Raw genomic sequence first — 18,446 nt, forward strand, 5'->3', positions numbered from 1 at the left:
CTTCTCCGGACAAGCTTTTTTCCGGATTCCCCAAACAATCGGAAAGGGGATTCATCAGAGAAAATGACTTTACCCCAGTCTTCAGCATTCCAATCCTTGTACCTTTTGCAGAATATCAGTCTGTCCCTGATGTTTTTCCTGGAGAGAAGTGGCTTCTTTGCTCCCCTTTTTGACACCAGGCCATCCTCAAAAAGTCTTCGCCACACTGCGTGCAGATGCACTCACACCTTCCTGCTGCCATTCCTGAGCAAGCTCTGTACTAGTGGTGCCCCGATCCCGCAGCTGAATCAACTTTAGGAGACGGTCCTGGCGCTTGCTGGACTTTCTTGGGCGCCCTGAAGCCCTCTTCACAACAATTTAACCGCTCTCCTTGAAGTTCTTGATGATCCGATAAATGGTTGATTTAGGTGCAATCTGTGAAGCCCTTTTTGTGCAAAGCAATGATGACGGCACGTGTTTCCTTGCAGGTGAACATGGTTGACAGAGGAAGAACAATGATTCCAAGCACCCTCCTTTTGAAGCTTCCAGTCTGTTATTCGAACTCAATCAGCATGACAGAGTGATCTCCAGCCTTGTCCACGTCAATACTCACACCTGTGTTAATGAGAGAATCACTGACATGATGTCAGCTGGTCCTTTTGTGGCAGGGCTGAAATGCAGTTGAAATGTTTTGGGGGATTCAGTTCATTTGCATGGCAAATAGGGACATTGCAATTCATCTGATCACTCTTCATAACATTCTAGAGTATATGCAAATTGCCATCATACAAACTGAGGAAGCAGACTTTGTGAAAATGTATATTTGTGTCATTCTCAAAATTTTGGCCACGACGGTAGACCCTACTCTAGCACAGAAGCAAGCTGCAGTTTCCATGCCACTAATGGGAGGGGTGGGGGACATTTTTCTTCCCTTCACACACCTCCAAAGACTTGTGAAAACCTCCACAACCAAGGGAACCCCCCCCCCACCACACTAACTTTGGAAATCTTGAATATATATCACAATCTAAACACCTACACAGATGCACACTTAGCAACAAACACCCCAGAAAACCTCTGTTACCCTTTATCCGCCTGCCTCTAAAATTCCGTGTGTGTGCTCTCTATGCCTAGCTCTGTGAGGGAGATGCTCTTTGATGTTCCAGGGCACTGAAACTCTGTTCACTGCACTGCAGCAAAAACTCCCCTCTCTCACTAAAAACCTCAGCCCTGTTAATTTTGGACCGATATGCTTTTTTGTACGTGGATTACACATTTTTTTGCAAATAATTTTTTGTTTCATTCCCCCAAAATCGAAATATTTCTCCAAAACTGGTGCCTCTGGCCGTGCGTTGGATAGGCAGGTGTCAAACACCATCACATAGGCCTAGCCCAATTTGATTTCTTATATATTTTACCCCCTTTTTTTCTCCCCAATTTCCATCTTGTCTCATTGCTGCATCTCCCCAACAGGCTCGGGAGGCGAAGGTCGAGTCATGCGTCCTCCGACACATGATCAGCCAAGCCGCGCTTCTTAACACCCGCCCGCTTACCCCGGAAGCCAGCGTTCACCTGACAACCGAGGTCAACCTACAGGCACCCGGCCCGCCACAAGGAGTCGCTAGAACACAATGAGCCAAGTAAAGCCCCCCAGACAATCCCTTCCCTAACCCGCTGGGACGATTTTACGCACCCCTATGGGACTCCCGATCACGGCCAGTTGTGATACAGCTCGGGAATGAACCAGGGTCTGTAGTGACGCCTCTAGCACTGCGATGCAGTGCCTTAGACCGCTGCGCCAAGGCCTAGCACAATTTTTATCGAAGGACAGTTCAGACGGGACTGTTTATTATACATTTTTCAGGGGATTTGACATTGATGGATGGTGTCTATTTTTGTCTGTTAGGTGGAGAATGACTTCATCCTGCTCCTGGAGAAGGAGATGTTTATAGAGCAGTTAAAGGATATTGTGGACAAGGCTGAGGACATGCTGAGTGAGGACACGGAGGGGGAAAGGATTTCTGACCACGTGGGCAGTCCCCAGCAGAGCCACGGAGCAGTCATACTGGGGGGAGAGGTGAGGAGGGATGGAGGGATTTTGAAGTAACAGAGTTATCGGGGAGAGGTGCAGGTGGCCAGTCTCAGATGCATTGTCCAACACTCAAGATTACTTAGTGAGCAGTAGAGGTCGACCGATTATGATTTTTCAACACCGGTTCCGATTATTGGAGGACCAAAAAAAGCCGATACCGGTTAATCAGCCGTTTTTTTGTTTTTTTGTTATTTATTTGTAATAATGACAATTACAACAATACTGAATGAACACTTATTTTAACTTAATATAATACATTAAAAAAAATCAATTTAGCCTCAAATAAATGAAACATGTTAAATTTGGTTTAAATAATGCAAAAACAAAGTGTTGGAGAAGAACGTAAAAGTGAAATATAATATGTGCCATGTAAGAAAGCTAACGTTTAAGTTCCTTGCTCAGAACATGGGATCATATGAAAGCTGGTGGTTCCTTTTAACATGAGTCTTCAATATTCCCAGTTAAGAAGTTTTAGATTGTAGTTATTATAGGACCATTTCCCTCTATACCATTTGTATTTCATTAACCTTTGACAATTGGATGTTCTTATAGGCACTTTAGTATTGCCAGTGTAACAGTATAGCTTCCGTCCCTCTCCTTGCTTCAACCAGGAACACAACGACAACAGCCACCCTCGAAGCAGCGTTACCCATGCAGAGCAAGGGGAACAACCACTCCAAGTCTCAGAGCAAGTGATGTTTGAAACGCTATTAGCGCGCACCCCGCTAACTAGCTAGCCATTTCACATCGGTTACACCAGCCTGATCTCAGGAGTTGACAGGCTTGAAGTCATAAACAGCGCAATGCTTGATGCACAACGAAGAGCTGCTGGCAAAACGCACAAGCCTGCTGCTGCCTACCACCGCTCAGTCAGATACTTGTATGCTTGTATGCTCAGTCAGATTATGTATTATTAACTAGTGATTATGATTGATTGATTGATTGATTGTTTTTTATAAGATAAGTTTAATGCTAGCTAGCAACTTACCTTGGCTTACTGCATTCGCGTAAAAGGCAGTCTGCCAGCAGCATACCACCCTGCATACCACTGCTGGCTTGCTTCTGAAGCTAAGCAGGGTTGGTCCTGGTCAGTTCCTGGATGGGAGACCAGATGCTGCTGGAAGTGGTGTTGGAGGGCCAGTAGGAGGCCCTCTTTCCTCTGGTCTAAAAAATATCCCAATGTCCCAGGGCAGTGATTGGGGACACTGCCCTGTGTAGGGTGCCGTCTTTCAGATGGGACGTTAAATGGGTGTCCTGACTCTCTGAGGTCATTAAAGATCCCAAGGCACATAATTGTAAGAGTAGGGGTGTTAACCCCGGTGTCCTGGCTAAATTCCCAATCTGGCCCTCAAACCATCACGGTCACCTAATAATCCCCAGTTTACAATTGGCTCATTCAACCCCCTCCTCTCACCTGTAACTATTCCCCAGGTCGTTGCTGCAAATGAGAACGTGTTCTCAGTCAACTTACCTGGTAAAATAACGGATAAATAAATAAAATAACGGATAAATAAATTAAATAAAGTCTCCTTGTGGAGTGCAACGAGAGGCAGATGGTTATAGCGTTGGACCAGTTAACTGTAAGGTTGCAAGATTATATCCCCCGAGCTGACAAGGTGAAAATCTGTCGTTCTGCCCCTGAACGAGGCAGTTAACCCACTGTTCCTAGGCCGTCATTAAAAATAAGAATGAGTTCTTAACTGACTTGCCAAGTTAAATAAAGATTAAATAAAGGTGTAAAAAATACAAATAAAAAAAATGGTTTTTTTTATCGGCCAAATCGGTGTCCAAAAATACCGATTTCCGATTGTTATGAAAACTTGAAATCGGCCCTAATTAATCGGCCATTCCGATTAATCGGTCGACCTCTAGTGAGCAGGACAGCCACTGCCAAGATAGAAACGTCGTTGCTGATGGGACACTTTTGGCTAATCTAATTTGTCAGCCGGGGCCAACACAGTGACATTGTTGAGAGAACCCTTTCAAGCTTCATTGTCTCCAAGTTATACTCGAGTGCCATCCATTTCTAACAATTCTCTCCCTTTTTAGGGTACAAAGACGGCTACACCTAATTCACCACAACTTGTGTACCAGCAGAACGGTAGGGCTTCGCTACCTCCTGGTGTGAAGGTGAAGGCTTTTGCTCTAGCCCAGCTGTAACATCGATACAGAATATTAACTAATCATGGTCTTCAAATTAGTTTTAATGATGCATGTAACAGATAAGTTGGAACAAATGGTCTTGCAGGACCCCTAATATACAATCTTCTCTCCAACCCACGCCAGATACATTACATAGTACATTACAGCCTCTCTGTGACTCTGGTGAACCTCAGACACAGCAAATTTCCTGCCTCAGTAGATTTGTATGCTCTGGGAGGTTATTGTGGTCAGGAGTGATGGAGAGGAGGATTAGAGGATGACTGGGTTATATCTCTCTCTAGCTCTCAATCGCTCTTTCCTTTTACATCTCTGTCCTATCGTCCCTCAGTCCTATCTTTGCGTCTCCCCCAATCAATCTCTATCCCCCATTCTCTTCCTCTAAACATAATTTGATAGAGATGCTCACAAGTTCATATAAACTATCTGTAGATCATCTGCATTTGAGTACATGTCTGTCTTTCTCTATAGAGCTATCTTACTGTTGCTACTAGATCTGTATCTATGAGCGTGTTTCTTTGTCTGTGTCCTTGGCAGTCCTCCACACTGGGAAGCGCTGGTTCATCATCTGCCCCGTGGCCGAGACGCCCACGCCAGACAGAGAGAGGACTTCATCAGACACCTCTACAACCAAGGGTGCACACACACACCCATCCATACACACACGTACACACAATTAAACGTACGTACACACACGCACACAGCAGAGTGGGTGAATAAAGCTGTGTATTAGTGTATGTTGGTGTCTGAGCTAATGTGTGTGTTGTATGTGTGCATAAGGGTCAGTTATGTAATGCAAGCGCTGCAGTGGCTGTGGTGAAAGGTAGGCTTTGCACTCCAACTGACAGAGCTCTGATTGGGGAAGACAAGTGATGATGCAACACACAAACAGGACATATATCTCCTTGACTCCAGTCTTTAACTCCTTCTCTTCTCACCTCTCCCCTACAGAGGCTCCTGTCACATCATTGTCTAGGTCCAGTTGCAGTACTACTCCGCCAGTGTCTGCCCCAACTCCTGTTCTTGCCCTGACCACCACACCCCCTACTCCAGGCCCCTCTGCACCTCAAAGCTCTGCCCAGTCTCAGGACACCAACGTAGGCAAGGCCAGAGTTCAGCAGCCCCAGTCCTCTAGAACCAAACCCTCCAGCACCAGTGCTACGACTGCTGCCATGGGCCGCCACGACTCTCTTTCAGGCAGCGAACCCTGCATCTCCATGGTAACAGACATCCCATGCTGCCCCATCGTCCCACCTGTGTCCCTGGATGTGAATGGGGCGGGACATAAAGGGGTGAGTGGCACTTCCTCATGTCTACCCAATCAGGAGGCCAGCCTGTCAGGAGACCCGCCCCCTCCCCTGGACTCCCACCAGCCAGTGGTCCTGCAGCAGCCCTATGCCATGCCAAGCATGGTGGGTGGAGGAGGTGGAGCCAGAACACCATCACAGCCCCAGAGTCCCGCCCACCAGGCGTCCCAGCAGCAGGATGGACCTGGGGGGTCTGGGAGTGGAGGTGGTTGCGGCCTGGGGGAGTCTGATGGAGAGGGCCCGCCCAGGGTGGAGTTTGTGGACCGTACCATCAAGACTCTGGATGAGAAGCTGAGGAACCTGCTGTACCAGGAGTATGCCCAATCTGCTCCCTCCAGCACCGCCTCCGACCTCCAGGGCTCCAACACAGAGGGGATCAGCTCTCCCCCTGTCTCTGACTGCCAGACCACCTCCGGGGGGGGGCTCTCCAGGAAGAGAGAGGTGCTGGTAAAGATGCACTGTGTGTCTGTGTCCGCCAGATATTCGGATTGGGGCAGCAGCAGCGTTTTATCTGATGGAGGGGTGTGTGTTTGTGTGAATCCTTGGTGTAATATTGATTCAGCCATTGAATGTAATCACTGGCCTTTAGTGTGACTGATACTGCATTTAGCAGAGGAAGTACAGCTCAGGGCTGCTGGCCAGATAGTCCATTATACTCTGCACCCCTGGCAGTTTGATCTCTGATGTGGGTTGAGTGGTGTGTGTGTGTGTGGGCGCCGATATGTTTAGACAAAGCAGGCATCATAGAAGGATAATGGCTAGACTGATTCCCAAGTTTTTTTCATTCAATATTTATTTCTCATTTTCAGCCTCAGATTCCTGAGCGTACTGATAGTTTGGGTACACTGAGTGACTCTGCAGGTAAATTACATCACAAACACAATTTTATATGCTATATTATGTATTGTGTAGTATTCATTTGTACTATTTAGGATAAACCCCCAAAGTGATTCCTACTTTTTAAATGTTGACTTTGAATTGTATTTTGTTAAGGATTGTTGAACAGGAGAGACTTTGTGGGCAGTTCCAGTTCCTATGTCTCCAAGAGCCGCTTTCAGGTAACCATCTACTTTAATCCCTCTCACTTAAACAAACACAAACATTCTGAATACGAACTCTCTTCATTCTACATTTGACTTTGATTAAAGTGAACACGTTTTATGTAACTGTTTGTCCTCAAGATTTAGATCTATTAAATCAGTTAATTGAGAATTATTCAGTTTACTCCCTAGTTTTTTAATTTTTTTATAGTTTATTCAGATTCTATTTGATCACTATGTCCTTCTCCAGATCATCCCCACTCCTCCGGACGTCATCCGTCGTTTAGAGAAGGGCAGAAGTCGCAGTACCCTGGCTCCCTCTAGTGGTTCGGGGGGCTCTCGCGCCGCAGCCGAGGGGGGCAGCCCACGAGACCAGGGGTGTATGGTCGTGGGTAGGTTCTCAGTGATGACCGCTGAAGAGGGTGCGGAAAACGCCCCCAAACCCCCCTGTAGTAACCGCTACTCAGCCCCCCCAGACTTGTACCAGGACACCACCGCCTCTAGCCCCAACGCCACCCCCAGCCTGCTCCCACGTGCCCACACTGCTGACGCTGCCACCAACCACTCCTTTCACTTCGACTCTGACTCGGGGGAGGAGGACACCAGCAGTTTAGCCCCTCACCTTGCCCACCACAAGCCTCCGGCTCATGCCCTCCCGGAACACAGCAGAAGTGACCTCATGAAGAGGGCGGTGGCCTTCCTGCGCCGCACTGGCCGCAGCAGTGTGCAGAGTTCTGATTCGCCGAGCCGGCAATCCGTGGTAGCGAATGGTCACACCGTCCTGCCGCCTGGACCCGGCCATGTATCATACGTCAGCAGTGACAACGACTCTGAGTTTGAGGATGCGGACATGAGGAAGGAGCTGCAGAGGCTGAGGGAGAAGTATGTACACACATATGCATTCATAGACCCTTTGTGTGTGTGTATGACTAAGTCAACCCATTGATATATAGCAAACTATTAACCATTGTAACCTTCATAGCCCTGGATAGGTGTGTATCCCATTAAACACTGCTAGTTAGTGAACTTTTAAAATTGTACGAGACAATATAAATGACAGTTCCTGTCCCGGTTAAAGAGAGAAATGGAATACATTGTAGTATGCAGATTTTCCCTTTCTCAATCTCTCTCTTTTTTCTCCTCAGACACATGAAGGAGATCTCTGAGCTGCAGGCGTTCCAGAGGAGTGAGATAGAGCGTCTGTATAAAGAGCTGGGGAAAGCCCTGCCGCCTGGTGTAGGCCTGTTGCACGCTGCTCCCCCTAGTGGCCGCAGACGCAAGGTCAGCAAACACAAGCTGAAGGCAGGCAAGCTGCTCAACCCCATGGTGCAGCAGCTGAAAAACAACCTGAATACCATCACCACCACCGGTGAGGGGAAATGTGTCAGAGTGGTGAGAAGAGGGTAGAGGGGTGTGTGGTGGATAGAGTGAAAGGTGGGGTGAGGAAGAAAAGAGTGACATGTCTCTGTGAGAGAGGGAGGGAATTGAAGAGAGAAAGGGGTTTGTGAGCTGTCCTGAGAAAGGGGAACTGAGTGAGGAAGATTGGGAGGATTGGAAATGTGGTAATAACAAGAAATGAATCACCAATTCACCCTAAAGCTGCTTCTGTGGCTTATCCAGTATTTCTCTCTGAAGGTGAGAGCGCACCGAGCTCGTCTGGCTCTCCAGCTAAGAGCTCCATTGTGTCTGACGGCTCGGCCCGCTCCAGTGGCAGCAGCAGTACCAGTGGCACTCGGCCCGGCAAGACCCCAGAGCCTGTCCAGACCCAGCAGCCCTGCTCTCTCGGGGGCTCGTTCTCTTCTGACAACATCTACGGTGGAGGCATGGCCACACACGTAGGCCCAGGGCAAGGTACCTGCACGCACATGCATGCAGGACAAGTACACACAGTACACGTCCACAGTGAGGAGTACCGCACACATTTGGTGCTTAGTAAGCTTCAAACACACACATAGGATTCACGCAATATACCAAATGCAAATACACCCAAACACGTGTCACTTACTCAAACACCCATTTGTACTGAGGAACAACCAACAACTCAGCTTAATCTGCTGTAGAATTCTAAACTCTCTAATATTCAAAGTTGTGTCTAAACCGGAGGTCTCATTAGTCTCATAAGGGGATGTGGAAACTGCCACATTGGAAAAAAAAGTAATGATTGTCAGTCTATCGAAAGCTAATGTTTTTAGGCAAACGTATAAAAGGGGGTGCCCCTCATCACACATTTTTCTTCCAAAATACCGCCACAATACTGCATGACTTCTGAGGTGTCAATGGAAGCTGTCTTCAAGCACTGGTCACAGATCAGTTTACAGTCCTCATGGTGAAGGTCAGGATGAATTCGGGAAAGTAACCTGATCTTAGACCAGTGCATAGTGATAACTTGTCCATTTAGTGAATGTGAGGGCTGTCTCCTGGTGCTGGTTTAGCCCATGTGACTGTACCCTATACTGGTGCTGCGTCTGTTAATGGTGGGGGGGTTCTCATCCCAAGTCTCTGTGCACTTTTACAGAAGTATTTCTCTCTTTGTTTCTTCTCTTCTTCCCTCTTATATTAATTTTTACAGGCTGGACGGTATACCACCAAACGTCAGAGAGAGTGGCCTATAAATCTAGTAGCAAACCACGTGCTAGATTCCTCAGTGGACCCGTGTCTCTGTCCATCTGTTTGTATTTGTTATTTTCTACTTTTCTCACTCATCTCATCCCTCTCTTCTCTTTATTTCACTTCTATCGACCAGACTGTTTTTTTTGTGTTTTAGATAGTGGATCCTCCCCTCCTCCCCCTCCGTGTCCCCCAACACAAGCATATGTCAGCTATTTTGTATGTCCTCGTAGCTTTCTCCCCCTCAGCCCTAAGTTATTCTGGGTTTAGACATCCCTCCATGCTAACGCTTTGTGCACTGCTTCCGGCTTTAAACAGACTCCAAAAGCATAGTGTATGTCATAAAGCTCGTCTTCTCCAAAGATTGGCTATGCTAGACCCGAAACCTGAGCGAGTGTGTTTGTCCACCAAAGCTTTTGTATCCTATGTGTGTTTTAATTTACTCACTTCCTTAATTGTGAGGCGCTTCAGCTCAAGTCTACAACCCCTCTGTATACCAAGACTAAAGCCAGCTCTCCCCTGATAGCCCCGCCAGGTTCCATAGAGGCTTGCTGTGGTAGAGGAGGTGCCTCTTTCTCAGTCTCTCATGTTTGGACTGGGAGGACGTGCATGGTGCAGACAGGCGGGGGGGCAGGGCACTGTTGGAGACTGGCTCCTGCAAAAAGGCCGTATCATCAATACGATCTACTTCTGTCTACTCCTTCTCCTGCATGTCTTGATATGCGCTGACTCTGATGTGCTCAGGCTATAGTATCTCTGTGCTCTTCGGTTCAGATTTTTGGGGTTCCTTTATTATGTTTCACAGGTATTCTTGTACTTACTGGTAGTTGAACTGTTCTATGTTTAGAAATGAGCTTCAGGGATCTCGTTACTCTACTACTTACAGCATGGATCATTCACTAATTTGTGTGTCTACTCATTTAAAATGATTATATGCAAACAGTATAGTTTTACTTTCAACATTGCCATCCATTGTAACATTTAACATACCATGTACAAACTGAAGTAAAAGGAGCCTGAAATATTGACAGTATTACTGAAACAATGACTTATTCCAAGTACGTTTTTAAAGGAACGTTCTAGACATGAAAATAGGACATGACAGGGTTACTAGGACCATATAATAGGAAGGTCTGAGTGACCTAAGACAGTGTTGACATGCCCCACCTTACTGTGGTCTTCACCAAACCCCCTGTACTGGACTGTGGACCAGCATACCCAGGGCCTAGGCTTCTCTTTGTTTTCTAGGCCTCATACATTTTCTTTTCTTTTGGAGTGACAGCACAATTTAAAATAGTCTTTCCCCCACTCCCATGACTTCTCACTGATTTTAAACCCCCTTCTCCTCCTCTCCTTTTTTCCTCGTCTCTCTCCCTAACTGATTTGATAGCTGTGTGTGGCTTTTCAGCAGCTTGTCCACAGACCTGCAGTGTGTCCCGGCCTAACTGTTTCTGTCTCTGTGCTGTTTTACCTTCTTATAGGGTCCACACTGAAACGACTATGTCTAGGCAAAGAGCACAGTAGTAGTAACTATCTCATTTACTTTCTTCTTTCTCTGTCTACTTCGCTCTCTCTTTTTCTCTCTTTTGGCATGAGCAGCCTTGGTTAATAATCACGTGTTGAGTTTGGCAGTCTGAAAAAAACATGCCAGGTGTTGTTGGAAAGGTGTTGTTTGGGCTCTGTTGCACGAGGAGTGTCACCTTCATGAATTTATTTTATTAGGTTTTTTTGTTAGTGCATGGCGGTGTTTGTCCTAAATGTCTGAGTGCTGAATAATGTGACGTGTGGTTGTTTGTATTAGCATTAATGGTTTCTGTTTGTCTTACTGTGGTGGTGGAAGGGGGTTGGTTGGGTGGGTTGTTGTGATTCAACCATGCTGTAATCCTTTGGCTGCTAGGTTTGAGAACCTACACATTTGCTGACCAGTTGAATGAGATCACATGTCAAATACACATTTTTGTCAGCTGATCTTTCTCCACAAAACAATTACCACTCAAAGTGACATTTTAAGGTCCACTTTTAGTTGACCTGTTTTATATTTGAATAAATATGCAGGCTCTATAGAGGCTGATGGTGGTTGAAATGCCATAGATAACTGTGAAAGGCCTAACCGCAGCCAATCGATTCCATCGGAAGGGTCTAACTGGGCAGAGTTTACACATCTTTCTGTGTTCTAGGGTCTTCTCACGGCGCCAGTGCGACTCAGACGGCATCCAATCAGCAACAGCCAGCAGCTGTCCCCAATCCTTTGCCATCTCCTCAACCAATGTCGGTGCTAGCTCAGGCCCAGACAAACAACAGCAACAACAAGAAACCAGGTACTTTCACGGACGACCTGCACAAGCTGGTAGATGATTGGACGAAGGAGACGCTGGCGGCCACACAGCCGCGGCCCTCTCTGAACCAGATAAAACAGCAGAGACGCATGCAGGAACTGGAGGGTCTAGCCGCGCCCCTGGGAGGAGCCACGCAGGAGGTAACTGGCACAGAGAAACACATCAAAAGTCTAAAGACTATCACCAGTCTGAAACACTTTTGGGAGTTGCATCCCTTCTCGCTCTCTTTACCTGATCATGTGAAAATCAGTTGACAGAAGTCCGTGTAATGTTAAACATCCCCTCTGGTTCTTCCAGGTGAGATGTCCCATCCCTCCAAATAAGTTCCAGCTGCCTTTGTCGTGCCCGCTGACAGCTGCTTTAGGCCCAGCCATGCCCACTGCCCTGAGCTCCAACCCCTCTGCCATGCTCCAGCCCGGGTACATGGTACCAGCAGGCCCCTACGGAGGGGTGGTGCCCAGCCCCATATACCCCCAGCAGTGGTCTGGTATGCCCAGCCCTGTGGGGATGATGGGGGCAGCGGGAGGGATGCCCTACCCCACCATGGCCAACCCAGGGGTGCAGGCCTACCCCCTGACCCTGCACAGCCCTGAGAACGTCCCCAACACCAGGACTACCTAAAGTGACAACTAGCACCTCCCTGCACCCACTAAACCCCTATCTTACCCCATCGCCCCTGATGCTCAACAGACTGCCCCCAGATGTTCCCCTCTATCCCAGCACACTCACATCAGGACTGCCTGACTAACACGTTTTAACTAATCCTGTGTTGCTATCCTAACTCCACTCTGTCCCCCCTGGTTCTCACTCCAGGGTTACAATTGTAACGAAATCAAACTCTTAAAAACTTTTAATAGAGTGATGGGCTGAAAAATAGAGTAAAGTAGGGCCCACACAATTAAATGCTCCAACAAATGGCTTATGGGTCATTCCACCTCAAAGCACAAGAAAGATGATTTCGACACCCACCATCTGATTGTGCTGAAATATTTTCTGTAGTTAGAAACCTGATATTAGCATTCCTGAAAATGTTTTTTGAGATATAATTTGATCCCTGAGAAATTAAGCTAATTGCACAAAAATGTGCCATTTTAAATGTATATGATTCATATAATCCTGAATAAAAATAGTACCTAACATCCGATTTGGACCATAATTCTTCATGACAATTAGTAAGACGTGGTATACAATAAAATTATAAAAAGCCACCCACGGACCCATGTGAATCTGGTGACAGCTTTTTCCCCTTTTCACAGAAATTTGCCTTTTGAAGTCTCTTGCATTATTTGAATTTTATATTGCTTTTTTTTTACATTTAACCTTTACTTAACGAGGCAAGTCAGTTAAGAACAAAATCGTATTTACATTGACGGCCTACTGGGGAACAGTGGGTTAACTGCCTTGTTCAGACCGACAGATTTTTACCTTGTCAGCTCGGGGATCCTTTCGGTTACTGGCCCAACGCTATAACCACTAGGTTACCTGCTGCCCCATTTACCATCGATTTAGTGTGAAAGTTTTTCCCACTAGATGCCACTGTTTCTGCTACTGCCACACCCTTTAATCAATTTTGCTGGTCTCTTGTCTTTTATTAAATGGATCACAACATTTTCTTTGTAACTTTTTGTAGAAAACCAATAGCTTTTGCTCATGATGAAAATAAATTGTATGGAAATCCTCACAATTCAAGCAAAGTCCTCCATTAAAGTAATTGTTTGTCCTTCTCTTAATCTGTGTCCAGGAAACAGCCCCTCTGTGTGTGGTTTATTCCGTTAAAAAAACGTTTATGATTAGTTAGGTCATTCCTGTTGAACAAGCAAACCATTAGGCTACAGCAGTTCTAATGGTTTCAATGTCATGGTCTCAAATGGTCTTTAATGGTGAAAGTCCTAAACATAGTGTTTGAAGGATGACCACACAATCTATTTTCATCATGAGCTGTTTTTGTTCTACCCAAAGTTGCAAAATAAAATGTTGTGATCCATTTAATGAACACGAGAAACCAGCAAAATTAATAAAGGGTATGGCAGTAGCAGGAACAGCGGCATCTCGTGGGAAAATGCTGGTACTTTCACAATTTGTGGTAAGTAATACAAGCTACTTCAATACATTACATGGGATGAAGAAGCAATAATCCAAGCCGCAGCTCCATACTACTTGTCAGACATAGAGAAATGATACTGTATACTTGTTGTTGGGGTGAGATTGGTGTGGGGGGTCTGTGGGTGACCATGTTATTGGATTCCTCATGTCTTACTCAATGATAGGTAGAAGTTTGGTCCAAATCGGATGTTGGGTACTATATGTATTGAATATTACGTGAATCCTATCAATTTTAAGGGCTAATTTGGGTGCAATCAATTTCCTTAATTTCTCAGAGATCATTTTTTATTAACAAAATAGTGTTGCGGGTATGCTAATCTTATCGGTTTCTAACTATAGAAAGTATTTCAGAACAATCTGGGATGGTGGGTGTCATGGCTTGCTGAAATGACACGGAACGACTCTTATGTGTTGGAGCATCTGGTCCCTACTTGACTGTACTACTCACCCCCTCCAGTGTTTATATGTGCAGGATAATCCTGCTCCACTCTTCTCAGATTGTGGTTTGATGCTTTATTAAAGAGCAACACACGTGTAAATAGCCTGTGAGCTTGTAAATATCCAGTGTGCGTGTCAATATACTTTATACAGCACCGGGAGTTTTCCTGTGTGTATGTATACGTGTGTACAGTATAAATGTTCTGTGTGTGTCTGAGTACCTACTGCTTTTAGCTTTGGTCTTGTCTAAACTCACAGCCATACTTTATAATATCAGCGGTCACAAATGTGATGTTTTCACCAAATCCGTCATAAACGATAAGTAGTCATGTTTTCAGATTGATTTTTATCGTTTACTAATGTTTTGTCAACCTTAAAACACTACATTAGAAATCAAAATTCAATGGTTTAAGATGATGGGGCAGGAGACCTGTATTTTAAAGTGAAGTTCTCTGAAGGAGTGTAGTGCCTTGAACATTGATTTTTCTGTACGCATTTTCTTTCCGCAACCAAGAGATTTTATTTTGCGGTGGCTTTGTGTCTTATTTTTTTCTTCTTCTTGGTTTACAATTGAATGCCCTTGTAGCACTGCACTATTAACACAGTATATGCTTTTATTCAAGTAATAAAATCATGTTTTTAATCTTTGTTTACTCCCCACCCCTGTGACATTTAGAACGCCATAGAGGTGAGATGTACAGTTGCCCTGTGGAAACAGACAGTTGATGTACAATTTTTAAAAGTCAAAACTCACTCATTGGGCAGTGGGTAGTGTCCTAGGCATAGTTAGAATTCTTAGAATTAGCTTTCCCCAGTGGGTGGACCAATTTATTTTTCATTCTATATTTATAGAATGAGGGGAACCCGTAGTGTCCAGCTAAGAATGTAGCAGAGGCAGGTTTGCCGAGCAAGACTTAGTGCAATTTCACCTATCCACCTAGCTTTCGTAGCGGCCTTCCCACAAGCCTTACCCAGGAACCTGCAACAGGAGCTAGTTTCTTTTGTTGCCGTTTAGTTGAACCTAAGTTACAAATCACATTGAAAACGATAACAGCAGTTACAACTGCTAAATATTTTCTGTTGGGGCAAGAACATGGTTCTCCTTTTATTAGGCACATTATGGGATTTCTTTAGTGCAATCACCAGTTATTATTTACTTGTCTAAATTATTGCCATTGTTTTATGTTTCTAAGCTTGATTTTGATGCTGCTAGTGTGTCTGAGGTGGATCCACTGTAAGTATGAAAGGGGAGTTGATGTGTGTTTTATCTGCACACATGATGATACAGTGGAGTCCCTCCAGTAATAAAACCTTTGTCAGAGGGTGAGTTGTTTTCTCAATGAGATTATGTTCATGTCAAGCAGTGTTATTATATTGCCTTGTTGAAATGAATAAATGATGTATCATTTCCCAGGTGGTTATTGATGATAGCCTTGCTTTTCTGTATTGTTTTGAGTGTTTGATTTCTCTGTTCAGAATGAAGCATGTAAACTCCAGATGGATACTTGATTTGCACAACATGCCCAGTGCTCTAACTATAGCCCATAATATCAGTTCCAACACACCTATACATAATGAGGTTAACCTTCCCGCCCCTTATCCTCCTGACCACTGAAGAGCATGTCTGTTATTTTCCATACAGCCGTGATTATCATTACTATACATCCATTTAGAAATGTCACAGCCACCACCACACCAGTGAAAGGTTGCAGCACCCCAGTCCTGCCAAGCTGTGAATTGTACAGTTTTCGTGTCATTAATATATTTTGTTTAACTGTTTTGGGATTTCACGTCGGTGTATATTATTCCATCAATTCGGTTTGAATTGGACTTTTTATAGGATATAATGCAGAGTTGTCTGCTTTGGTGAAATACTTGCAGTAGTAAGAGATTTCTGTTCTCTGTTACTCGTTGTATCTGACATTACTGCTACACCTCCCTGTCTGTTACACTTAGTGAGCAGATTTGGAAATAACTCTGTTCGAATATTCACTGGGAGGCAACATTCAGATCCATAGAAACTGATCATATAGAGCAGATGTGGTTCTCTGAGGAATAGAGAATAATGCCTGTTCTGATCATTGCATTTCTATCAGTTCTGAGTAACATTGCCTCATTGAATATGCCTGTAATTGTGGAAGGCTTGCACTAAAGCTCTGTGTCGGATTGCTTCTGCCTGCTATGTATCACTAGATTACCTTACCAACCCAGTCAGCGCACTCATCACAGACTGTACATGTTTAAAGAGAAATAAACATTATTTTGTGCTTGATGTTGATGTCTCTCCTTTGTTCCTCAATAATCTAGATCTATGTAATATCTCTCATGCTATTTTTTTGTAAAGATTAAAGAATTAACCCATATTTCTGTACAGATGTGATCAATTATTGGGTTCCCTTCTTAACCTCCATTAACACTTTATTGGGGAATGGACATATTATGGACATTGCTTTTTTCCCCAGGTTAGTCCAACTGACACAACCCTTTCTCTCTGCATCGTGGAAACCGTTTCTGACGTTAAATATTTAAATTCCTAAATATCTTTCCTCCAGAAAAGTCTGATTTTTAAATGGTCCTCCAGTGAAAATTCAGCCCACCTCCACTTTTTGACAGCCTGATTTATTATTACGGTATTAAGCGCCATGATAAAATTACAGTTATTACATTTGGCCTACATTCTATTTTATAAGTGTCAAATTACCGTAATGTATATATGATTGGCCATATTTTTATTTAATTAGGCAAGTCGGTTAAGAACAAAATTTACAATGACAGCCAAACCCAGACAACACTGGGCCAATTATGCACCGCCCTATGGGACTCCCAAACACGGCTGGTTATGACACAGCCTGGAATCAAACCAGGGTCTGTAGTGACACCTCTAGCACTGAGATGCAGTGCCTTAGACTGCTGTGCCACTCGGGAGCCTATAAATAAACATATTTTCCAAAAGACATAGTCTGTAAATCAAAATCACATTTTATTTGTCACATACACATGGTTAGCAGATGTTAATGTGAGTGTAGCGAAATGCGTGTGCTTCTAGTTCCGACAATGTAGTAATATCCAACGAGTAATCTAACCTAACAATGAAAATGAAAATGTATACTGAACAAAAAGCTGCTGAGTATTTCTGGTTGTGATAACGCCCTTTTGTTGTGAAAAACTCATTCTGATTTGCTGGGACTGGCTTCCCAGTGGGTGGACCTGGCTCCTAAGTGGGTGGGCCTATACCCTCCCGCCCCACCCATGGCTGTGCCCCTGCCCAGTCATGTTAAATACATAGATTAGGGCCTAATTCATTTATTTAATTTTACTAATTTCCTTCAATGAACTGTAACTCAGTAAATTCTTTGAAATGTTGCATTTATATTTTTGTTCAGTACCTATTTGACTGTAGCATTATGATATTTAATAAATAATGTCCCTTTGCCAGGCTAGACTGATCAAATAATACATTTCAAAACTATCAGGCACGTGTGAACTGATCTATGATTTTTCATATTCAAATTTATGGCGCAAGCCCTCCTTTTATGATTCACGTTTCCATATTGGCAGATTCGCAAATGACACAAATAAATACGAAATTTAAAAAAAACATGATCTTAGACGTGTTAATAAAATGTAATACAGCCTATTTTATCCCCATGTTTTTCGTCTTTGGAAATTCTTTAAAGTGCACATTTATCCAGATGTATATTAAAAGTTGCGAAACGGATCATTAGATTCGCCACACAGAAAAAGAACAACAAAAGGAAGCGAATTACCTTTTAATGGTGAAAATGGGACGCCACTTGACTAGGCGTCCTTCGAGTTTCAAAATTGCATCTTCCTCAAACACAAAAGAATGGTACACATCGAAATTAGGCCCTTATTTCGACAAAAGCACCAAAGAACAAATACTCTATTTGACGAAAGTGCCCACACGCGCCTATGGCGTACAGCAGTGGCTGCCGCTTTTGTTCGTTGGAGTTCCTGAATTAATACCATCACAATGAAATAACTAGGATATTGTGTTGTTTTTAAACCATTTACCCCACATTTCTCATGATCATATTGGGTTTTATAGGATTAATACATCGATCTGCAATCGTCCCATTTACCGAGCTGGAGTGAGAAATTTTGCAGCACCCTAGCTTCCAGGAGCCCTGAGTAGTAAGTGTTTATTAATTCAGAGCTAGATTGGCTATGTATTCGTGGTGTCTACAGATAAATAGGCTTAAGGTATTTTATGAATTTTGTAAATTGTAATTATTTGTGCTTTGATTTTTGTTACAATTTGCTTTTCGAATCGTTTCAGATCCTTTAGCAAGATACGAAAACCCAGGATTCTGAGTGCCACCTTATCATAATGATTGTCTATTTATCTTTCCCTAGTAGTGAA

General features: G+C 44.2%; 2 protein-coding genes across 4 annotated transcripts in view; both read left to right on the forward strand.

The window, feature by feature from the left end:
* LOC139416227 (serine/threonine-protein kinase WNK2-like) overlaps positions 1–13,425 on the forward strand; it is a 143,097-nt gene extending 129,672 nt beyond the window's left edge. The window contains exons 18-30 of the mRNA XM_071164643.1: positions 1,886–2,056; positions 4,121–4,172; positions 4,769–4,867; positions 5,183–5,985; positions 6,348–6,399; positions 6,532–6,596; positions 6,829–7,460; positions 7,724–7,947; positions 8,214–8,429; positions 9,148–9,246; positions 10,667–10,711; positions 11,363–11,661; positions 11,819–13,425. Of these exons, the coding sequence (XP_071020744.1) occupies positions 1,886–2,056; positions 4,121–4,172; positions 4,769–4,867; positions 5,183–5,985; positions 6,348–6,399; positions 6,532–6,596; positions 6,829–7,460; positions 7,724–7,947; positions 8,214–8,429; positions 9,148–9,246; positions 10,667–10,711; positions 11,363–11,661; positions 11,819–12,142 (3,081 nt within the window). The 3' untranslated portion in view covers positions 12,143–13,425. The remainder of the gene's footprint in view (positions 1–1,885; positions 2,057–4,120; positions 4,173–4,768; positions 4,868–5,182; positions 5,986–6,347; positions 6,400–6,531; positions 6,597–6,828; positions 7,461–7,723; positions 7,948–8,213; positions 8,430–9,147; positions 9,247–10,666; positions 10,712–11,362; positions 11,662–11,818) is intronic.
* Positions 13,426–13,436: 11 nt separating this feature from the next.
* The window catches only part of LOC139416228 (bromodomain and PHD finger containing, 1), a 49,699-nt gene continuing 44,689 nt past the window's right edge, over positions 13,437–18,446 (forward strand). For all 3 annotated transcript variants that reach the window (XM_071164645.1, XM_071164646.1, XM_071164647.1), the window contains exon 1: positions 13,437–18,217. The gene's annotated coding sequence lies outside the window, so the exon portion shown is untranslated. The remainder of the gene's footprint in view (positions 18,218–18,446) is intronic.

Source organism: Oncorhynchus clarkii, chromosome 9 (assembly GCF_045791955.1).
Source record: "Oncorhynchus clarkii lewisi isolate Uvic-CL-2024 chromosome 9, UVic_Ocla_1.0, whole genome shotgun sequence".
NCBI lineage: Eukaryota > Metazoa > Chordata > Actinopteri > Salmoniformes > Salmonidae > Oncorhynchus > Oncorhynchus clarkii.